Genomic DNA, 25,578 nt, shown 5'->3' with positions numbered 1-25,578 from the left:
TTGCTGCATTCTGGACGAGAAAGCATTATTTTAATCCTTAGGTCTTTTCTAGGTATATGATTGTTAGTTAGAGTAACAAGCATGCAAATCTCAAATGTAAGATCTCTATCTGTCACAGTAACAGCACAGACTTGTAGTCAATAAAAAAGCAAATTTTAAAAGCTCTGTCCTAGACTGAAGATCTTAAGCTGCACATAATTTTTAACAAAGCGCGGCATTTGAAGCACTAACTTCTAGCAAAGGTTTCATCTTTCCACTGGTATCAGTTCTACACCAAGTTCAGTCCAAATATATTGCTTTTCATTTATGTTCAGATTCTTCAGAAGACTTTGATGCTCCCTGCACTGACTTGAAAGAAATATGTAATTATTTCATGTCTGCATACTGGCAGTATTCGATAACCTCCTGGGGTTTCATGAGAATTCAAACTACCATGGAGAAGAAAACAGAAGTCTGAAAGACTCCGTACAAGACAACTCATGCAACAAAGATATCAATTCCCATAATATGAGTTACCAAACTTACTGCTACTGACTGTAGCAACAGCATTTGGATCCCAGAGCTGTGAGACGAACAAATAACGAACATGACTGTGAAAAAGTTGTCTCCATCTCTTCTTTTATTACTCCTCTGATTACAACCCTAATATTAGCTCTGTTAAAATGAATGCTTACCCGCATCCAAAGCCAAGCTAACAGAAAGGGCCAAGTGAAATAGCTCCACAAGGATGGCACAAGATAGGTATTTTTTTTAATTTTCCTTCAATCTGTATCTAAATCAAATTCCTCAAAACTGAAAATCTACCATTCAATGAGAAAGATACAGAAGCATCAAGTGTTTTTTTAATTTTCCCTTACATCTAAATTATATTTTATACTTGTATGCTACACAGATTACAATTTTTTTTAAAATGCAAAAAAAAAAGCACTCTTCCTGAAAGAGATGCAAATGTCTACACTTCAAAACATAACTCTATAGTACAGTATAGTATAGCACTGGCCACAACACTCCCAAGTATACTCCAAAACCAAAGAAATAAAGGAACAGTTTGGAATTATTTATAAGGTACTCTTTCCATAAGGTCAATGGAGACTGCTGCTTGTTGACACAATAAGCAGCACTTGACAAATTCTGTACTAATGAAATACCAAGTACTATTCAAAGAGCCATCAGCTCTTCCCTAAGCAGATCATCAAAATAAAAAGAAAACTTTCTAGTCATGACATTTTGCCACTGCATTCTGGGTCCCACTGTTGTAAGAGGAGGGGTATTTCTACTTTCCTGACAATAACCTGGAGTGACTCCTTTGGAAAAAGGGATGCTTCCCTTCTTCAGATCAGAACAAGGGAAGATTACAGACTCCAAAGAGGTACAGTGAGCTTGTACTAGAGAACAAATCCAAAGCAAACACTTGCAGAGATTTCAGGGTGAAGAGGAAATTGCACAGAATTTGTCTCGTGTCAGAAGACATTTCAAGCCCCTAAACTACAAAGCAAAACCATCAAAAAAACCCTATAAAGAACAGAACAGGGTGGAATTTATTTTAAAACTTTTTTATTTTAGCTGCCTCACCCATATAATTTTAAATTATAGCTTTAAAACTGGGAATATTTGGTGGTGTTTGCATGCTCACAAGAAAAAAAAGGCATGGAAGGAGACCATGGAAAGTGGAAGAGGTCACTTCTTATTAAGCCAGACACATTATAAAAGAGAACTTCAATGTCAGTGATCAGACAGTAGTTCAGAGCGTGAGTTAGAAAAAAAATTTTATGTCTTTTTTGTGTCTTTGATGGAACAGATTTATGTTTTAATAGGCAAAAGTCTGCTTTCAGCTGTCTAAAAGCATCTTAAAAACTAGACACTTTCCCATAATGCTAATTCAATAAGAAAAATCTGACAAGAACCCAGGTCAGATGACGGTCAAATTCTTCCCCTCCTTCTAAATCTTCTAGAAAAGATGAAAGAATAATTAAAACTCGACTTGATACAACTAACAAAATAGTTCATCAATATGTTTCAAAGAATGGATAGGAAAAATTACAAGATTAAAAAAATAACAAGAGTAAAAGAAAAACAGAGAACCCAAAATGCCAATTCACTCCATCATGTTGCAATTAAAAAATAATCATCTCACACATGTTACTGCTTGCTTGAGTTCAAACATACTCAGCTGCCGTACCTAAACGTGAGTAATAAAGCATGCCATGCCATTCTCCATTTTGTACGGGAAGCTGCTTTAGAATTTAATTATTACTCTTCAAATTGATACTAAAATTTAACTTAGCCACAATACCTAACGAAAGCAAACATGGATGTCAAGCTCGTGCTGCCTCACTAATTGCTCCATAGAGCTTCTTTCATCTGCAAGAAAAATATTAGGCTATTGACATAGGGGTCTCATGGAAATGTAGCTTCTTATGACCAGGTCACAGTTACCTATTCTTGTAAGTACCTTAATTCCCAACATCTTCCAACCTTTGAACTGTATATAAGAGTTAAATAAAATACCATTAAAAAAAAATCTGTCATAGACAGAAGCCTGCTTTTTTTTTTTAGTTTGCATATATATTCTCAATTTGTGTGTACAGCTCAGATTTTAAAACAGAAAACTGCTTTATTTTTAGCAGGGCAGCTTTGAGTCATCTAGTCTAAAATTCTAACACAGTTAGATTGTCACAGAAAATCACACTTGGTCTACTTCACAGCAGCATTCCCAGCACAAAGCTCAAATTTACATTATGTATGCAAATTTAAAAACTGTCATTGCTACAGCTTTTTAAATCATGTTAGTTCTTCTGAAAAAATTCTATGTGTCATACCTAAAGCCATTATCCAACCAGACCAGAAATAGTGTAGCAGAAAGAGAAATTTTTCCTTTGATTCCTGCCAACTTGCTCTTGTTTGTAACCCATCAGTCTCAGCTCATTCTAGATCTCTGGATCCTAGAACATGCTTAGTGGAAAACAAGGCATGCAGTTTCTTACAAGGTTACTGCAAAGAATTTTAGAAGTAGATATATCTTCATCAATAATGATGGCAAAATTTGATAAGTTCCCAGTTCAGAGGGCCATGGACCAGCTTGTAATAAAAAACCCAAAAAGATTATGAACCTAACTAAATAGGCAGACAAATGCTTATTTGAGAATAATTTCTTTGGTAGAAAAACAAGCCTTTTAATGTATTGTAAAGCATATAATTGTTTTAAAAAGTACAACTAATCATACAAAGTCTTAATACTAAGTCATAATTGTAACATAGTTAACATAACATTCCTGCAGTGTTAATTCCTTTGCATTTTGTATATTTCTATTCAATAAAGTTTTGAAAGTAATAGTTGAAAAAACTTCACAGTGACTTAAATAGGAAATCCCGAAAGTCTTAATTGTGTGTTACCATTTTGTGTCATTTATAAGATGGGAGTAGGGCAGATTGTTACAAGCAGTAGCAGTTAGCAACTCTTCACAGCAATTTTAAAAGGTAATGTCACCATGTTATCAAGATATCTGCATTTCACACGTGATAACCATTACCAAAATTAATTTGAGGATCAGTTACTGTAATTAGACTAATGCTGAATCTTGGACTACCTCGCAGTTATCTTTAGGTATAGTCATAAACTGAGGATGAAATAATCTGAGATCAAATTCCCTCTCACAACAGTGCAGGGGCCCATACAGACATAGCTGGACACCACTGAATAATCCAGATGAATTTCTGTAATGTGCAACCTCTAGGGAGGAAAAGCTGATTTTCTGGCTTCTCGGCTAGGTGACTAGCTCTGACTTATGAGAAGGAACAGATTTCCATAGGAGAGTTTACTGGTGTTTAACCAGCAGCCTACCAATCTCTTTCCCAGGAACCCTTGCCCTCACTGAAGGAACAATTCACTGGCTCATGATGTATCTCCTGAGCTACCACAGGTGACAGCATGGTAAATTAAAATAAACCAGCACCTATGTTCTCTCAGTATTTCAGCCTGCAGGTTGCAGCAATTCAGCAGCTGTTACAGAATAAGCTGACCCATTTTGAGATCATAGATGAGTACTGCTGAGGCCACACAAAATTTAGCTTTTTTCATCCATCACACCCACTGTAATCTCTATTTGTACACAATGTATTTTAAAAACTTGAACAACTAATAGTAACAATGTTAAACACTTATGTCAACAAGTTTCCTTTTTCATTTAATAATCATCTACTGTAAATTATGGAATTAATCTACAGTCATGCAGAATTTATTCCACATAAGATGCATGAAAAAGGCAGAAAATCCTTGCTAATCTTAAGAGTTCCAGTGAGCTCTCAAAAGTCCTTTTTTAAAAAACAAAAGCCATTTATTTTACTTATAAACTAACAATATGAGATCACTGATTTCAGGTCATATTTTTAAAAGACAAGCTAACCAAATTAATTGATCCCACAGCTCTACAATGACAGTAAAATAAAGATGTACTCTTAGGGTCTACAAATATACGTCAACACATTAATGCTACCATTGACAGAACTAGAGTAAATAATTTTCTTGAATTAGTTTATTTGTGAGCCTCTAACGTCATGAAGAAACACAGTATAATTGGGTGTAGTCATTTCTCTTTCGTAGGAAGGATATCTAAACTTCACTCTGCTTATACAGATGGGTATGTAATGTAAAGTATGTCTTTTATAAGTAAAATACCATTCAATTCCACAAAGTCTGCACCTAACTCCTAAAGATGCCTTGGTAAATCAGAGTAGTCTTCTCATCAGAAAAATGGAAAAAATAGAACTGTGTAGAAGCAAACAAGTTAAATACTTCGACATTGTTCAGTTAGTCCTGACAGTGTGGCATGTGTGAGGATGGAGAAAGAGTGAAAGATAGATCCTTAGGAACAGGATCTGGCATAGTGAGGAAAAGGATGCAAAATGCAGCTATTACACATAAAGGACTCCTCCTCACCCACAAGTGAAAAAAACCTCAGTTAAAAGCAGAAAACAAGCATGGCACTTGAAGTGAATAACTGCCAGCTTTCAGCACTTTATGGGTACAATATAGCTAGAAACTAAGTGGAGCTGCATATGTTTTTATGCTTTAACAAATTCAGAGCATACAAGTGCCATATTTTTCCCTTTCAGGACTTGTAACCATTTTGAATGGAACCCCAGTAACATGAGGTAAATATTCTGGTACATTTTCTACTATAGTTGAGACGATAACAGGCCTAATCCATCCAAATACTATTTTGCAGCAAGAAAAATTAAACTGTGAAACTCAATGCATATCAATGAGATCAAATTTTACAGAAGTTTGTTGGGTTTTTTTTCTAAAGACTAGACATATATACCGATAACAAGATAACCCACAGGCCAACTCTTACAGGTCAGGGTGTAAGTGAACTGCTAATGGAGTAGTCCTAGGATAAGACTTCCCTATTGGCAATTCATTGCATTATCCCATATCCTTTCCTTGAACAAAGTAGCACATAATACTAGTCACTGCAAAAGCCACTGAAACACTGAAAAACTGAAGTCTGCTGATGTGATTGACAATCCTATATGTTCCTTTGAAATCATGCTCAGGGTGCTAAAAAAAGCACTACTGTACCTCCTGACGAATCAGTCCTTACCTCTGTGCACTGTTAAAAAGTTAAAGTAAATTCCTATATTAAATTTCTATTCTGATAAACCACAATTACCTCCATCATATGCATAAGAAAGAGACAGGTATACTCATTTATTACAGGCCTACAATGCAAGTTAGCAGTAATCAAAAGTAATCAAAAAAAATCAAAAAATCAGATGTACATCCTCTTGGACAGAGCACAAATCATTGAAGGAGAGAAAAGAATGGTTTTAGGCAACAAATCTGTGGATACATCTAATAAATGTGTAAGGAACTTATACCAATATATTTAAACTTTCCGAGGGAAGCATGAGATCTCCAGGAATAGTATATTATAAAACCTGCATAGAATTCTTAGCTAACAGCAAGATTGTCAGTGTTTGTGTTAAGGGGGAAAAAAGTATACTTCCAACAGGAAGCATTCCAGAGATGTGCAAGAAACCCCCGTAACTTGGCATTTCAGATTTCCAGGGCAATTAACTCCCCACTGTATCACATCACTTAACATTAATTAATTGCTAAAGATGTAGTTATGTAACTAACTGAGCTGCTAAGGATAAAACAGTTCCCGAGCTCCCAAGGCTTCAGTGGCACGCCAAATTTATATCAGTGAAGCACAGGGATTTACCCTCTTCTGAGATTGCCAAATCAAGCACTCATTCTCCTTCCAGTGTCAACTAATGGGAACGAGTCAAATAAATGTCAGTCAAGCCATCAGCCCACCACTGCACGGAAAGCTTTATGGGGCAAAAGGTTCTGAGAAAGTCCCATTGTCATTCTGCACAAAAAACATTGGAGGGTTCACATCATGGCACTCTTGGAACCAGGCCCCCTTATTGTATATTACTGATACTTCCAGATGTTTGCTTCTTCAGGAGAAATCCCAGCCTACACTAATGACTGTATTACCTAGAAACATCTTACTTCTCAGGATAAGCATAAATTAGGGAATGTGCTAATTAATATCACTCTCATATATAGCATGTCTTACGAGTTAAAGGTGGCGTTGGCTCAGGGAAAAACAAAATCAAGAAACAACGAAGTTTGAGTCCACTCATTTAGGTGGACATTAGCTTAGAGATAAGAGTCTAAATTCCTTTGTTGCTTTTGAAAAATCTGAAAAAAAATTTTATAGCTTCGAAACATGGTGTTAACACAGCTGAAGAAGCATATAAGCTCACTCAAGCAGCAGGCAGCTGAATTGCACATCCAGAAAGAACCAACTGCTACCATTTATATAGTGCCTTCTGATTCCATGTGGGTGACTGGTGTTTGATTACTCCAGAACATGGAAACAGTTTCTAATCATTTAAATAAATTACAATTTTGGATGGATGAACAGAGGCTGCATATGTACTCTGAAGCTCACTCAAACACACTGAAGAAGAGAGTTTCAAGGTTCTATCTGAATGGATTTAGCAGGAATGTGATGGTACAACTCTTTTTGCTGTTTTTCTAAAATATGTCACATCCAAACTCACTTTTAAGACAGTCTTCCTACAGCGTTATTGATGTTGCTGGCCAGGAACAAGACCTGAAAAAACAAGTGGATATGGTTCTGGTGCATCAAACAGACAAGCCCATGGGACCAGCAGTGAACCACTCAATTCCATGCCAAAGTGATGCACATAAGGATGTTTGTCTTGCAATGCTTAACAGTTACTATCTGTCTCATAACAAAGTCTGTTGTCAAACTGAAAATGGTGTAACTGGAACTACCTCATTTTTGAGAGGACAGCTTTAGGGACCTGGCACTGCAAAGTCTGAAAAACTGCCACAGGCTCCTTGGACCTTCATTTTCAGACCATGCTGATATTTGTTGAAATTATATTCCCAGGTCTATAAATATACACAGAGTTGTACACAGACACTCCCAGTGAACAGAAAAAAGCCTCACTACCAGTAACCTTGAAAAACCAGGTCCTCCAGTGCACTGCTGCATCTTTCATTATCTGACCCATAACCACATAAACAATGGATGGGCTTCTTTCACAAGCACGAAGAAAGCTGGAGAAGTTCCCAGCTTTGTAATATGGGAGGAAATTTGCTTACATTTTTTTAGAGTTTGTCATTAGGACAAAAAGGGTTTGCTGCTTTTTTTGAACTGTCCAAGTAGCTCTGAATAAGACTTTGAAAAAAATCTTAGCTGCAGCTGAGTAAAAGGTCTTACAATTTTCTCTAAGACTTTCCAAAAAATCTAGGCAGTTCTCAAGTGTTACAAAATTTCTCTGACATCTGTACTGATCAATTTAGGCATTACACCAGTTTCCCAAGCTGCATGTTTTAATTCTGATGAGGAAGTGCTGGCTGCTCTGTAAGAAGCAGGGACACATCACTGTGGTGTTTGACAGACTGATTTGGAAACACACATGAATGACAGAATGCACTTGAGAGAATAAGTAACTCAGGAAACTGATGTCACTGGTATGTGGTACTGTCTGCTGTGACACTATCAACAGGACATATCTCAGCCATAGTGGGAATAGCCACTGCTGTATTTCCAGAGAGACAAACTTAAATGACTGTTTTGGGTAGCTCTGAGACATGTTTTGCTACTCCTTCAGCAAGTACACATCTCATTGATTAGGACTGGTCACACAGAGCATTGAGGACAGGTGTTTAAGAGGTCCACTTAACTGGCTACTAGCATTTAAATTTTAGTAAGGTATAAGTAAGAAAAAATTACCTATAAATTTCAGCTCTTTGTCTGGTTTATCTTCTTTTACATGGAACAGGTTTGAGAAGCAGATATGTGCACTTGCAGGACAGCACATGCTGCTGACGGAACTGACCACACTGTGGAATGCTGCCCCAGAACAACAGAAACACGTGAGACCCGGCATAGAAAGAAGCACACACCTCAGGATTTTTGTCTGGAGAGAGGGTAAGGCTACTACCCCTAAGTTTATGAAGCCATAGCAAACAGAAAATGGTTTAGAGATCTTTTTTGTACATTTTCTTGAAAGCTGGATTAAACTACTGAAAATATTGGAAACACATGTTTGCTGGGGCCACCAAGCCCATCTGAGCAGAGCTGCTTAAGGAATGAAAATGAAGCTGCCTAAGGAATATCAAGCATAAGGCCAAAACTAACTCTGAGGAATTTAACATTCTGGTCCAAATGGTTCAGAATGCACAAAACCTACCTCTCTTAGGTAAAAAAAAAAAAACCTATTTCCTTTTGGGCAACAGAAAGATACAGAGTTAAATGTTCTCTGCTTCACTAAGTAGGAGCAAAAAGTTGTTTAGGGGACTCGTTTGCACTTTCTTGGAGTGTTAGTCCAGAAACAGTTTTTGGAGAAAGCTATTTGTTGCATAAGTGATTTTATGCACACAATAAGCAGAACAGAGAACATTCCTAGTCGATGGCATGATTGATTCCATAAAAAAATGATAGTTCCTGCAAAGTTGCCAGCATGAAAAAATTGCGAGTATGCTTGGGGTGACCTCTCTGATAGCCTTGCCATTATCTCTGTGCCAGTTATGCATGTTCAATACATTTTGAGGCCTGCTCCTGAGCCAAGTCTTGCTTCCTGCTATGCCTCACTCTAATCTACTGCAGAGAAGTAATCCAGAAATTCTCACAAGTGAGGAAAAGATTAAATTCATTAGTTATATGCTCATTTATACAGAATGATAGGAAAGTGGGAGGAAATCACAGAAGGACTGATGGACCTCTGTGTTATGGATTTTGTAGATTACATACAGGAAGTACTGTTTAGCCAGGGGTACTTCTCAGCAAATACGTCTAAATTTAATTTTAAAAGCATGGAATCAGTTGCAATGAAGCTACTCATTTGTTTACAAGATTACAGATCATATTGTCTATAAAATGCAGTTCTGCACCTGCAAGTATTCTTCATAGATAAATTTTTAATTTTACATATTATTTTTGGATTAAGCATGACATGACCCAGTAGACATATATGTCTAATATAAATCCAAGGTTTGGCTAATTACTCACATAACAAGTAGTAAAAATTTAAAATACTTCTAAGCCTTCAGAGCATACCACTTTTTATAAACAAGCATGAATCCACTCATTTTTCAAAGCTAAATTCTCAAATTTATGAGTTCATTAGAATGCTAAAAAGCACAATCACTTTAGATTAACACAATAAGTTAATCATAGTGGAAGAATAAAAATTGGGATTAATTTACAAGCCCTTGAAATATAGGCTGATATTGAAAAAAGTTCCATACTTCCCTGATGTAAATTCGGAAGTTCAATACAATTTAGCATATTATTCTCTCTTAATGTTATCCCTAATTTAAAAGTCATTCCAATAAACACTTTATTGTGTACACATACTCTAGTTTAAAGCCAAACTTCTTCAAAGTATCAGGACATAGACTTTTCCCAGAAATGTTGTATAGCCCCAAAATTGAAAGGTTACAATTAGATGGCAAGTAGTAATGCAGAAAGAAAAGGGGAGTTATGATGATTTTCTCAGGTGTGATTATAAAAACATTATTGTGAATTCCCAAGAGTATCTATATGAAAGCTTCCCAAAAATTTTAACTTACGTTTTCCCTCGATCTGCCAGTCCTACCTATTCACCCTAAAATGTGTCAAGGTACATTCTTCCAAGCCCACATGGCATCAGCAGTAATAAAACTTTTGTTGTGAGAATTTTGCAATGCATCCAAGGATGAATAAACCATAGAATACAGGACTCTCTAGCTGCTAAGTTAGACCCACAGCAATACCTAGATTGCTAGAATAAAAATAAGCTATTAAGAAATAGGACAGAAACCAAGAGCACCCATTCTGAGGATGAAGATTATGGCATTCTTTGTAAGTACTTCCAGAAAAACAAGACTGTAAATGTGCTGTTTGTTGCCAAGGCTGTGTAGTCTAAAATCCAAGTTATAAACCTCTGTCAAGTTGAACTTGAAATCCAGCACTTGTGTTTGAAAGATAAAACTTCAAAGACAACTTCTTGCAGTTCTAACCTCAGCACCCTAAAAGCAAAAGAAATGCTGATAAAAATCATGCAAATACAGCCTGGTCAGCAATACTTGCCCTCTCTGCACATGTAAGCTATTTGCTTTATATACTTTAAAGTCATAAGCCCTATTAAAAGACCCAGAATTTTTTCTCTTTTTCCTTCCACATCAATGTCTGTTGTTAGATAGACACAGGCTTAACTAAAACTATGGGAGGAAGTTGAGTAGTAGTAAAATACTGTCTCCACGAATCTGAATTTAGTTTGTTGGCAGAACCCTAAAACAACACATTATTTATGAACTGCATGCAGTTACATGTATGCATATTTTATAGATTTAATATAATGGATCCAATCATTTGGAGAGATTGCAAGAGCTCAGATTAAAGCAAGATGTCACATATCATATTAGATATAAAGCCAAAATTTAATGAGACAAGTAAAGGTCAGAGAAGCACACTGCAGTTTCAATTTGATACCCCTACACTTCTTGTTCTTAAGCATGCATCACAACTTCACACAGCAAAACTAGAAGTTAGTATAAAAGGATAATTCTAATGCTAAGCCAACAGGAAAGTTAAACTTTGGCTTCTATTCCAGAAACTAAAGGTTTGCAATTCAGTCATCCTCTCTAGTCCTCATTTTCCAAAGTATTATCAAACAATTTTTAGTGACTGATGCCTGATTCATTGAAACTTGATCCAGTAAAGTTATAAACATGTCCTATTGGTGGGTTAAGAAAAAAAAGTCATCCCAACAACACTTACAGTAATATAGCACCTTTAGGAGTGCTTTACCTGCATTTTTACTGATTATCTGGATTCCATCCGTTTTCTGCATTGTACTGCAGTCTACTGCAGTCAGGAAAGCCTTTTTTTATTTCTTTTACCCTCCTTCCATTCTTTACATTCTGTCTCTATTCTTCCACTGAGTACTAAAGTCTCAAACAAAAAGATACTTCAGTAAGACTTTTCCTTAAGGACTTGTAAGTACTCAATCTGTCATAGTTTGGCATCTATTTTTCACAGGTGAACACATTTACACCCAAGAAAGATCAGAGTGGACAAGGAATGCAGATTGGTAAGGAAGAAACAAGGATGGGACAGTGAGGGAATGCAGAATCAGAGCAACACTGGGATTTTTATACTGTTTTTCTCCTTCCATCTTACTTATTAACTTTTCTCTTAGTTTTGTCATTTCTCTCACATTCTGTCTCCACTTTCTTCACTTCTTTCTGTCACCATTACTCTCCGAATATGAATTAGTATTTCTGAAGCATAATTTACTGTTAATTTAATCTCATTAAGGAATGACTAAACTGTTGTCTCATTTATATTTTCCATTTTTATGCCTACTACTGTCATTTCTGGAATATACCAATCACTTCCCCCCCACCCCTTTTCATATCATGAGTCAAGCCATGATAAAAATGATTCCCTAACTCTTTCCAGGATCAGTTCAAACAACTTTAATATTCCAGAAAACCTGAACATAAAGAGCTTTAGTACTGCCTTTCAATGCTTTTACATTGTTCTTGGTACTCTCTTTCACCATTTGCAGGTATTTTAAAAGAAATATTATTGTACTTATAAAAATGCTTATTACACTTTTGAAGAGTATGATATTTCTGAATTTCTGCCCCTTTGTCATTTATCTTCCATCCTCTCCATGTTTACTCCAACAGTCTTCTGTATTTCTTCCGCAACAGAATAATTTTTCCTTTGCTCTTGCCTTTCCTTTTACAGAGCTTTCCCTCTAAAATATGATTTGACTCTTGCTTCCACATTTCATTTTGTGGAAATATGTCTTCTCCATTGTACATTACAAGCATTTCTACAAAAAAATCTTTTTTGTTGTCCCTCATATGTGCAGACCTTTCTCTTTTTCTGACCCTGCTGAGATACTCTGTACACATAATGTCTGCTTTGGGCAGTCAACAGGGCCAATGTTCAGCTTTCTGATTCTCACGACGTTCTTCAACTATTGTTCAGCTCTGCAGAGTGCCACACACTCTCCTTCTGCTCTGCTGCAAGACAACATTGAAAAAACACCAAGATTCCCTTTCGTACCTTACCAGCCAAATTCCTCCTTCACGGCTGCACTTCCCATCTTTCCTTTCTGTTAACACACTAGAAAAAAAAAATTCTAACTCTGCTCTTCACAGCTTAACTGCAATTCTGGTTAATTCTTTGTAAACTTCTAAAATCTTCACTTCATTTATAGTTGATGCTGCTTTAAATTTTAGTTCCAAACCCCACGATTTAAGCTTCATTTTCTTCCCAGTTTTCTTCATAATTCAGAACTTCTTCCTATTGCCTCTTCCTGTGATTACCATCTCAATTTTTTTACACATGACAAATACAGTATTTCTAAGACTTTTTACTTTTTTTCTTAAAGAAATTGGCTTATCCTGCTCAGATACAGAGAGACAGCATTTCTTGAGTAGATGATGCTACCTTTGCAGGTACAAAGGCAGTATCTAAAATACATGAGCACGTGTAGCAGATGATGATGTGCTCATACACCATGAGCAGATGATCACCAGATACCATGTAAGCAAGCATACAACAGGTTCATTTTTCCTTTTTAGACACGTTATCTATTCTAAAGCTTCTCCACCCATTTTGCCTTTGGGTATTTTTGTTTCAACACAGTGTTGCTTTTCTGATCCTTAAAGAAGACAACTATCTGAAACAAACAATTCCATAACCTTTTCAACCGCTTCCTAAATTCTTCCTTTTTTTAATCCAATGATTTCTTTTTAGTTGCACTTTCCCTATACACTCCTTAGTAATACACTCTTCCCACTCAGAACTCAACTTTTAAAAACACAATTTGCCAGACTTCAGAGGCCATTTGCTCATTTCCAACCATTCTACTCAGACAGTTGTATTTCACTGTAGTCAGGCTTCCAAGGATGTCTTTCTTTAACACATCATTATTTCTCATCAATTTTCAACAGCTGGAGCAAACTCTTTTAGGTTTTATCTGTCATTTTATAGTATACTTTTTCAAGCTTTTCTCATAATGTTGAGAAATCAGTAAGAGCTGCGTTCTTAGGATTTCTTCCCCACATCTTCTCGCAGAGAATCCACTTTCACTCTGAGTGTGGCTGCCTTGGCACTCTGAACTTATTTATTGGTCCTTTACTTCTCAGTCACCAGACAAGCTTCCTGAATTAGCGTTTACTTTCTCCCATTACTTTCAACAAATTAAAACATATATTTAAGTTTCTCTCTCTAAGGTTACTTACACACTTATTCTCTCCAATAAGCCGATGAATATTGCTGCAAAAACTCTTCCAAAATTTTTAATTTAATTTTTGGTTTACATTTCAACTACTTTTTTTCTATACTCACTTTTTTTTTCTTCTGCTAAAGCTTACAGAATAACAGCTTCTTTCAAGACTTCCAGAATTCACTTTCTTTCCTCTCTCTCATCTCTCTTTTTAAAGTCTTTTAGTGATGTTATGTTATTCATGCACAACTGTTTAAGTTTCAGTCGTATTTGAAACAGAAACTAGGAGATGACAAACCTTCTGGAGACAAATACAATTCCAGATGGCAACTGGAACTGAATGAGGCTCCCAGCTCTGAGCCAAGATAAAGGAAAAGTTCACTGGCAAAAACTTATCAGTGTAAGAGAGGAGCATTGACACAGAAATACCTACATTCCACTGATTTAAATTTCATCTGTTTCCTTGACTCTATATGGGTTCTGTGTACTTCATAGCATAAATATTGAACAATACCTGGACTGATAGGTTAATGACAGTTAAAGAATGAAACATAGTTTACTAACAAATTAGCTGATGCCACAGAGGTCACTTCAAGGAGAGACGGAAATAAAATCCTGGGCTCTTTGAACACTTCAAAGTTTAGAAACTCTGAGTCTACCAAGCACATTTGCTTCTAAACCTCCCCAATCTAAATGCAGCAACAGAAGCAGAATTCTATGTCTCTGAACTAATAAAGAGTTGCAGAAGTCCATCCAAAAAGTTCACCTCTAATCAGATGTCATGACACAGGCACCACCTTTACACCATCCTCATAGGTCAAGCAACTGATACCTGTTATCTATCAGTGATAACTGATAGATAACTGATGGAAAGTGATTCCAATAACTTGAGCTCCATTGATGAAGAGATTTTTCAAAAGTATCAGAAGCAAAAAAATTGACTTGACCACATGGTTAAACAAGCTCTGAAAGCTGACTGTATTTTAAAAACATAACCATTTCAGAATGACAACACTGTATACATTAAAACATATGCAAATCCTCTTTTTTTAATCCAAAATATTTTCAAGACATTTGGGGGTTCAGAAAATGAAAACTTTAGTAAAGAAGCAACAACTATTTTGTAGAAAGGAGCAGTAATTACTACAATGATTTTTTTCCTTTTTATTGGTTGGGGCAACCTTTACTAGATTATAACTTTATTTCTTCCAAATGTGCATTTAATGCTATCTGGCAGTCAGTTTTAATTATATAGGGAGCCTCAAAGTTAATAAGCTGGGATCATTAACAAGAAGGTTCTAAGTACCATTTGTGTATTTTTAATAGAATTTTTACATCTCTCATGATATAAAAACATGCACATAGGTATATGCTTGGAAGTACTGTGACAAAAGGCATATTTTTGTTATAGAGAACCTAATATACCTGAAACCAGATTCATTATTACTGTTGTTCATCATACCCATAGCCAGAAACACTCTCGTATAAAAGGAAGTTTTACATTTCAGTCTTTTATGGACAAACTTTGAAGTTCTTACAGGTTGAATGTGGTTAGAATCACAGAACAATGGAGGCTAGACAGAACCTCTGCAAGTCTCCAGTCCAACTCACCAGTCAAAGCAGGGACAGCCTCAAATTTAGATCTGCCTGACCAAAGGACTCATCCTGGTAAGTTATGAAAATCTCCGAGCACAGAGATTCAACAGCTTCAGTGTTTAACCATTGTCATTGTGACCTTTCTCAGTGTAGGATTCCTAACTGCAGCTAGGGACCTTGTCCTCGCCTCCTCCCCTTCTAGCACACATCTTTGACAAAGCTTTTTACTCCTAGTACACTGCAGCTGTAGCTATAACCTTAGCAGAACACGTGTGAAAAGACGAAAGAGCACAACTTCAAAACAAGTCACATACAACACTATCAGCATAGTCTGAGCAACAGAATCTTAAGAAGCCACTCTGCATTGCTGAATATGAAACAGACAATACAGAACAGATTCAAACACAACACTTGAAATTACCAATAATTCTTTGCTAAGGAAGAACAAACCTGGGCCACTTTAACAGAATTTTGAGTGGAACCACCAGCATGATATTCTACTTTGAACTTTTTCACAAGTTCTTCGAACCTGTTACGAAAAAACAGAGAAGAAAGTTAAACTTTGCAATGTATTTTCCAAAACAAGTAATGAAGATTAGATTACATCACATTATTTGAAAACAAGAAATTCACATACATTCACTGTTAGACATGATGCAAACTGGAAGCATCTATTTAGAGTTTGTCCAAATCATAATACAAAGTATGACATCAAATTGAATTCTTCACCTTAAAGTTGCAAGTGGAGTAAACAATCGGGGGGAAAAAAATTATCTGGAGCATAAGCTCGGCTGCAATGAACTGCTAGATTGGTAAAATACATGCTTGAAGAAAAATTACATAAATTAAGATATTCAGATACTTATTCCACCTCATTAAATTTTACATTCTGTTTCCAGCTTAAGAGAGAAGATTGAGGAGATCTAGTGCCTAGTTCAAAATTAACCCAAACAATAGTGTTATACTTTAATATTTCATGTGAAATAGTATATTTTGACAGGTGAAGAACTTTGATGAACAAATCTAGTAGTATGTGAGAAAATTTGGTAACAGAAAAGGTAAGTGTCTCCAGGTGAACTTTCAAATCCTTCAAGCCATACCACTATGAAAATACAGAATTCTCTGTTAACATTCAGTAGTATATTAGGTTTGAATATTAAAACAAATATTTAAACTTTCAACAGAAGTATCTACCCTCATATTTCAGATCAAAACTTCTGGTTAAGAACCAGTGTCTGTAAGGCACTGTTCATTGTCTAGGAGATATGTTACATCTCTGATCAGAGGATACAACCACTTAAGAAGCAGTCTCCTCTCTACTCACAGGCTGTAGAAAAGGGAACTGGAATGAGGGAGTTATGGAGACTGCAGGGAGGCTATGCACAAATGCCTTTAAATTCCAAGCACACTTCAAAATGAGTGGATTAAACAGCAGGATTGGCAACCTCAGAAGATGTTAGACTCAGAAGGAAGTACTCCAGCAAGTCAAAATGTTTACTGTAAAATTTGTTTGCAAATCTGAGGTTCAAAATTACCTCAATGACCCTAATTAATAGCATATATTTGCCTTTAATGCCTATTAACTTTACCTTCAACAAATGAACCTTGCCTAGTTAGAAGTATTCCAATATATTTCATTGTGTTTAGCATCTTTTTAAGGAGTGACACATCTATATTTCAATAACAGTGCAAGATGAGTGCTATCTACCAACCCTACCCTTTCTCTCCTCCTCACAACCCCAATCTTCTTACATTATGTGAACAACAGCTTTCGGGAGAGATTTGTCAAATAATGACTTGTTTGTTTAAAAGGTTTTTATTTTCAATACCATCTTATTAATAAGAGCGTTTTTCTTTCTACGGTACTTTCCATTTAAAGTGTTTGAATAATGAGCTACTTACCCTAGTGAACTACCAATGGGCAGACAATTAGAAAAAATCAAGAACTAAATTACTATATATGCTTTTCACAGTTATCCACACTACTAATTATCCACCAATTCTATGTCAAGCAATTGAAACCTTAAATGATAGCAAGTAGCTGAAAGTGGGAAAAAAAATAACAAAACCCAACAGGTCTCTTAACAATTGATTTTCAAGCAAAGACAAACCATCATGAACCAATTAAGTATTTTGGCAATATTTTTTCTTTAATTTAATTACATTTTGCCTTTTCACTCAATTTGAGTATGTACTGTGCAAGTCACATGGTTATTTTTGTATTCTTGTATATCTATAAGCATGCAAGTTGATATTTCAATTCTTTTAGCTAAAGGAACTTCAGAAAGTTTCCATGGCCACTTTATTTAATAGTATACTAAAATTATAAACACTTCAGTTGAGCACCTACATACACAGCTCTTAGTCTATGTAAGTAAGTGTTTAAATAGTTATCTTGCAGTTCAAATGAAGAATAAAATAGTCAATATCTAAATTTGGAGGGAAAAAAATGACAACTGCTATAAAATACCATCTGTATTATAAAAATTTCAAACTGACAGCTATGTAATCTAAGAAATAATCTGAACAAATTATTTTACAATTACTTAATACAGTAAGACAAACGATGGTTACACTATTTCAGATTGAACACAAAAAGACATAACTCCTTTGAATTAAAATGGTGAATTCAACATCTCTAAATATCTCTTATATAAAACATAGCAAGTTCATACAGCTGCAAGAAAAGTAAATGTTGCTGGTCATTTTCCATGACAAATCAGAAGGATAATATAAATTCTGTTGTTTTAATCCACAAGAGCCTGGATTGTATCAAGAATGACCTCAAAATTCAGAATGCTGATAGCTTTTTATCTTAAGCTGAACAGTCAGATGGACATTTTTCCCCATGTCAGCAGATGGCACAGGCAGCGTGGGAACACAGAGTTTGTCACTGTGTGCTGTCTGCCTGACCTGCAAAGAGAAGACTCATTCCAGCACGCCTCAGAAACACGGTGCTTGCTTTTAGAAAACCCTCCACTTGAAGGAAGGAAGTTCAACCATAGAAACTGCTCCACGGGTCAGGAATGCTGAACAGAGCTGCTGTGTGTGCTTCAGAACTGAGCTGTTATCACACTTAGGATAATTCAAGAAAATTAGAACCTTATGAGCACGACTGAATATTATTTTTGCTTCACATTCTGCAGTTGTTGTTTTTTCAGAGTATGTCTAAGGCTGTTCTGTATCTGAGAACCATGACCCTTTTCCTGACCGAGCAACATACGCACTACCTTAAATAACAGAATAATAAATCCCACAATCGGTACCATATAAAGGGGGCCCCTATTTTTAGTACCATGAATTTGTCCACCACATTAAAGCGTATTTTAACAAAAGTAAGTTTGCATTTGCAGCAGCATATGTTTTCAGCTATGATACTGCCGATCACCTCTAGCACTGACCAAAGAGGGTATGTTAATGTTTTGCTCAGACACAGTAAAGCCAATAACACTTCTGTCAGTTGCTTTTTTTCCCTTTTTCAGAAGAGAATATACTCCTAACTAAACTTGATACTGAAAGGTGAGGTTGTTCAGTAGCCTCACTTTTGACAGAATTAATGGCTATTAAAAAAAAATTATAAGGTGGTAGTAGAAGAAGCTATTATACAAAAGAACACAAACAAGAATGAGAATATAATCTTTCCACCTTTTTTTTTTTAAACAAAATACACCTCCATGCATTACAGGAGGTGGAGGCTTCTTTTTAGAAGGCATAGATTCTTCTTATATATGCCATACCATTACCTCAAACTGGAGACAGCTGTTAGAATTTCCCCCTAGTAAATATCACTGCTGACAATTTCACCCCCGTTTGCCTCTCAGACCATTCACAACCCGAGCATCACTAGCCACTTTCTCTGTGTGCTATTACTTATCTATGTGTAAACCTTACACTATTCCTTCTCATAGCACCTCTTAAAAAGCATGATTTACTGTACTGTAGAGAAAACTGCACTCACTGTAATATCCCCTCAAACACCTGCAAAGATCATCTGTGTCAGCTACCCCTCTGACCAGCTCTTGCCTCTCGCCCCAGCTCTCTCATAGCCCCTTTTCAGTCACTGCAAGCAGAAGCCACTTCTCTGCATTTGCAAGGCCCTGCAAAATGTTAGGCACTGAACACACCATCCTTCATTTGGTACTTTCAGATTTACAACAGCCTCTGGGCACAAAGCTGTCAACAAAAATAGCTTTTCTCTCACTAACCCATGATATCATCCAATGTCCAGTTACTAGAATTTTCTGTGACTATTAGCAAAAGTACTTTAAATCTTCCTTCAAACTATCTTTCACCATAATGTCAAAAAAAAGTCATCAGCAAGGCTGTGTGATTTCCCAAGGATATTCTCCAGCCTAATAACTGGTAATCCTCTCGTGGATCAATACTCGTCTCTCGTAACTTGCTTTATACACAGAATCTGAGGGTTTTGGAGCTGGGACTATCTTCTTGTTACACAGCAACAGATACATTCATGTATGGCTCACCACGGTTCCAAAATCAAACTGACAAGAAAAATAAGCACATAAAACATTGCCTACAACAAAAGCAGACAACATAAGGCAGTGCAGCTACACTAAGTAAAATTAAAGCAATTCAAGTAATGCCGTTAAGTTTTATGACGTAATTTATATTAAACTACAAAAAAACCCCCCTTTTTAAAGAGTAAAATGGCCACAGAATACCAGAATTTAACTGTCTTACACAGAGAAGAAAAAACACTCCTGATGCATATGTCAGAAACTACTTATCTGCAAGAAATAGAGAAAAGTAATCTCTTGTTTTTCAGCAGGGTGTGTTGCCCTGGGTATCTTTTGATATATCTGCTTATTACCTAAGATGTACTCAATAGCACACATCAGCAGGAGCTACACATAAATAAAATCACCTGTCAAAAGCAGCTAGAGAGGAGAGAAAAATAATTTTTGCCCTTTTGAATGCCAGATAACCAGATAATGACAGCCTGAATGTAAGACAAAAATCAGGTTATTTTGTATAACAATAATAAAGTATTTTCAGTGGATTGTATATTTGGTTTGGTGTTACAAAAATCTTCAAGACCACTATGATGGAAACCTCTTAAATAATCAGTAAAATGTTGCAAGCTGCACATAAGTCTATAACTCCTTTTCTTTGAAGGTATGTTGGGGCTGGGGATGCAGCCATTGTTGATACCTCTAGAGAGGGAGGTAAACAAGGAATTGGTATGTTTTTAAGGTACTGGATGAATTTTAATTAGATTTTAATTAAAAATCATAATTAATGGTGATTCTGACACCTTTGCCAGATATTTATTTTTACTGGCAAGAAGCAGTCCTATTAAGACATGGCAATAGCTTTACATGTTCAGCTGTGAGGAGAACCAGACTAAAACGCTGACAGTTAGATGTTTGATCCTTTTAATTGCATTTCTTAAAAATCTACTTAAATCTTCAAATTAAGTAACCTGTGTCCAACTGCCTATGAAATCACTCCATAAATTAAAGAAAAAAGTATATAAGAGAGCGAGCATCATATTTTACAACCTGTTTTAATAATACTAAAAGCTCAGTAAAACTACAAAAACACCACCAAATATTATTTCAATTTTTAAGGAAACCCTCAAGGAATAAACCAACACAAACAACTAAATAATGCCAAACCTGCATCCTGATTGTTTTGCAGGGCATGGCAGAAGTAGTTATGCATACATCTGGACAAGCCTGTCATCTGTCACATTCTCAGTTTCATCACAGGCTGGGCCAATGCCAGAACAATGCAGGCAGCCACACCGCCAGGCAGATGGGGCACATGTTGTTGAAAGACAACCTTCCCTGGTCAATGTTAGCAGGCAAGCTGAAGCCCTCCTAATTTCATCCTAAGTAAAATCTAATTTACATTTAAGGAAAAGGTCTAGTCTTGAGAATCAAACATGATAATTAAATCAGAGAGTATCATTTTTAAACAGAAGTAGAAGGGAGAATATTTTAGAGCAAATTCTGTGGGTAAAAAGAAAAGCAATTCATATTTTTTAACTCTGAAGAGTGTACCTAATTTCTCTACCTAAATTTACAACTCAGTGTTCAAAGTTCAAACTCTAAAAAGGATAGTTATATATATTAACAATTTCATCCCTACTCTTTGAGATGTAACGAATTAAGATTGAGATACAGATAGAATTGGTTGCTCTTACTTAAAATTGAACTGAAAGAACAAAAATCCCCTTTTGAAATGAGGTACAATCACAGAGGTACATGAGAAAACTTTATAACAGCTGCTTGGCAATGACTGACTTTATGCAGAGCTAGTTCTTCTTATTAGCTTGGCACAGAATTAAAGAGCTTGGGAATGGGTAGGGGAGTAAAGGGGGAGAACGAAGCATGCTAAGAAGGAAGTATTGCAGACAGGTTAGCACCACGGACATACAACACAACAGAAAGCTAAACTTGTTAGGAATATGACTGCCACAATTGAATAGACCAGATCATCGTATTTTTCTCCTTTATTTACTAAAGTTCACAGAACGGTGACTCTTCATGGAAGCATTTGCTGCTGCAAACTAGAATTTCACATGAAGTATTTTCCTAATCACCTCATCCAAACAAACACCAAATGAAAAAAGCCAGTAATTCCAACCAGGTTAGGATTATGAGTACCAAATGTTAATATATGAAAGAAGAAAAAAATTCATAGGCAAATTGCAAGATTCATAGCTTTGAAATATTTTACCACAAATGTTAGTGAGGTTGAAAAAAATGCACTTAAATGTCAGTTTGATAAAAGCCAAAAGAACATTTTCCACATGTGTTTGCATTTAGGCATATTGAAACAAGATGGAAGAAGTAACAGTCATTCATATGTAAGGTTAAAACATCAGCTCTTAAGATCATGATTTAAAGAAATTTCTCCAAGTTTTTTTTCAGCAGGGGCAAATTTATGCAAGTGTTCTTGAAAAGCCCCCCTCTTTCCAGATTACCTGGCTATCTTCCTCCACATTATCTCAAAAATATACATGATTACACTCAGAAGTATCAGCCACAAGGCAAGTTTTTCTGTTGATATTCTACAATCGTGTAGGAAAATGAAAACAGACAAACAAACAAACTCCACAACCCCCCCACTGTATACCACTAGATTATTAAAAGATCACATTTCTGTCTCTAAACACTACAAATACATACACTAGAGATCCACAGAGCACCTTCTCAAACCTTAAAATGTGTGTATAATATATAATTACTATGACATCCCTCCATCTATTAAATTTCTATTAAAAATACTTTAAGAAGTTTCATATAAGGACAGTAATCAGGAACACTATTACAAAGAATTTCTATCAGTTCAGTAATTCACTACAACTGCATGCTTTCCTCCCACAGTCTTTTTGAAAGAAGATCTTCCAAAACAACAGCTAACACTTAAATATTTTGTAGATACATCTAGGGATTTTCATCATAGCATTTGTTGCAAGACACTGTAGGCAGAAACAACTCTCTGCCCTTCTGCATAGCCAATAAGGATCAAAAGACATTGCAGGCAGGGAAAAGAATGTAGCATTTACCTTCTTCATCCTTGGATGCACCAAAGTCTGCTCTGGAGCACTAAGGAACAAGGTCATTTCCTTTGTTATTTCTCAGCAGCATTACAGCATTTTACAACATTTACACTTGCTCCTGATGTTCCCAGTATACATCTGGCAGCTTGTGTACAAGAATACTACTTCTAAAAAAACGGTCATTTTCTGTTTGCTTCTGGGAAGTAGCATGGGAAGAATATGTGCTTCATGAGACCTACCAGTAAATTTCTCATGACCAAATCTACTTGCTAACTAAACAGTGAAAGGGCAAGTTGTTTATCATATTACAATGTAGTGAACTTAATCCTTTTAACATCAGTATCGTTGATCTACAACAAACATGCAGGAACAAAAATAACACTAACTGATTTCAAAAGTAAGACTAGATTTACAAAATTAAAAGCAAATTAGAGACCATAATCCTAACTATGGAACAAATAAAAGAGACTGCAAGAGATGTTTCCTACTTGGCACAGTAGAGATCAGGTGTTAACTGTCAATAAACCTTTAGTGAATACTAATTGAAACTGCTGTTTCACAAGCATCAACTTACTCCAGCTCACATCAAAGTGAAAATTTGTTTAACTTAATAAAATATTTGCCAAGAATATTTTAATATTAAGAGTATTTAGTCATCAAGAGACCTTAGACCATATCTTTGCTACAATTTGCATTATCTAAAGCTGTAGTACAAATCATATTAAACTGTTAAGAACTGACAACTCCCCCCCGCCCCCCAAAATCCATAGGCCCACTCACACACGGCAGACAGAAATGTTGTATGTTTTACTACAGAAATTTTATAGTTTGTACTTTTATTTGTAAATACATAAAAATTGTAAAAAATGTGTTAGGTGCAAAGTTTGGGTTCTGATTCAGAGCCAATAAGATACTAGAAAGTTTTGCAGAGCTGTTTCAAAACGAAATTATAAACTGTTTCCATGCATCACTCGGATCAAGACACATTTAATCTAAGTAATATTCTCTACTAACACGAAGTCCAAAATAATGGTGACAGTTGTTAACCACAATCTAAACCAATTTTTTTTGCATTACAAAAACGCGAATGGTTCATGTCAATGCAACTGCACTGCTAAAACACCTCTATTTCTTCAACCCTTGTGCTATTTTAAATTCTTTAAATTAGTAGCCAGTTGGCACATCTAAACAAGGAAAATATTAAAAATAGATCAGGAGATAAAAGTAGACCAAGAAGACAGTAAGCATCCACTCTAAGCTCCTATTAACATGCAGTGAACTGTAATAATTTTCCTCATGAACAAATAATGAGTGCAGAAAACCCTGCTCTGAGCACAACCATCGGTAAATGCCAAGAGATTTTTCCTGTTTAGTTATCTTCCCTGTTTCTCGGTACAGCCCTGTCTTCAATATACATTTAGACAGTCACCTACTGATAGTTGGAAAAAACTTCCATGCTACTGCAGTAAACTGACTCTGATACTTACACAAGTTTTTTTAAAGGTTTTTCAAGTGTTTTGACCGCAACACTGCTGTTGACAATGTAGGTATTTGACAAATTTCTAAAATGTAAAATAATTTATCTTGACTAACCCAGTCCAAGCCTTGTGGGTTAATGAGGAGCAGCACACACTGGTAATATCAGGATCATTACACTGGATTGGTTTAAAGCACTTTGTAGAGTGACCACAGCAATATGAAAAGAGGAGTTAAACAATATACACTGAAGGGTCAACACCTGCTAATAATGCAAAAATATTTATCTCAATAAGGTAAGATAAAGTATTCTCTTTTCTCTCAGTACTCCATTTACAAATCAAGAGGAAACCCAAACAGCTAAACAATCAATGGAGAGTAAAAATTATTAGCTCTAAAGGAAACATCCTTTTGCCACCAAAAAAGAGAGGAGTCTTCAGACGTATAAAATGCTTTACAAGAGGAAGATGTGTAAACAAAACAAAATAACCAAACAGATGGTAAGTGGCATTAGAAGTACCAAAGGTGACAAAAAGACATGATACTCAAGCTATTCTTAAAATCATTTCCCTTCTAGAATAGGGCTTGGGAGTCTTTTTTATCCTGTCTTTCAACAGTTCACCCTAAATATTTGCTTTTTTTTAAACAAATGAATCATCTACACTACTAAAGTCTGGAATTTCAGTAATACAAAAACAAAGCAATCAGATCAACAGCTCTGATTAGTTACTCTTACATTAGGATTTTTACTTGAGTGGTGATATTTTCATCTCCAAAACAAAGGCTCCCATGCTATATCAACATGAAACCTTCAAACCTTGAGGGAAGAGGTTGAAGGAGAGACTACAAATTGCACACAGAAAATTTTTAAAAAATTAAATATAGTCTTCAGTGGGGAGCAAAGCAAAGATACTGCTTAATCTTAAAAATAATACATAAAATTAATGAATTTGGGGTTCTCTCAAAAGCATAAGCATTATATAGCACTCCTCTACTTAGGAATCTTTTCAAGAGATTCCTCTAGAACTAGGTAATACATCCAAATTTTAGAAAGTGTATGATGTTCTGAATTAGGAAGCAACTATATTTTCCTCTCTATCTCTAAAAGGTGACTGTTTCAATTAACCTTCTTCCTCAAAAATGTTTCCCTATTATACCTACCAGGCTCTTCGTAAATTTCCAGTTTTTGA

General features: G+C 35.8%; 1 protein-coding gene across 2 annotated transcripts in view; it reads right to left on the bottom strand.

Annotated features, from left to right (window-relative positions):
- Positions 1-25,578, bottom strand: part of ADK (adenosine kinase) — a 272,419-nt gene that overhangs the window by 185,844 nt on the left and 60,997 nt on the right. For both annotated transcript variants that reach the window (XM_039553809.1, XM_039553810.1), the window contains exon 4: positions 15,832-15,910. In XM_039553809.1, the coding sequence (XP_039409743.1) occupies positions 15,832-15,910 (79 nt within the window). The remainder of the gene's footprint in view (positions 1-15,831; positions 15,911-25,578) is intronic.

Source organism: Corvus cornix, chromosome 6, assembly GCF_000738735.6.
Source record: "Corvus cornix cornix isolate S_Up_H32 chromosome 6, ASM73873v5, whole genome shotgun sequence".
In the NCBI taxonomy this organism is placed as follows: domain Eukaryota; kingdom Metazoa; phylum Chordata; class Aves; order Passeriformes; family Corvidae; genus Corvus; species Corvus cornix.
Note: the sequence above shows the minus strand (reverse complement) of the source record. Positions and strands in the feature narration are given on the sequence as shown.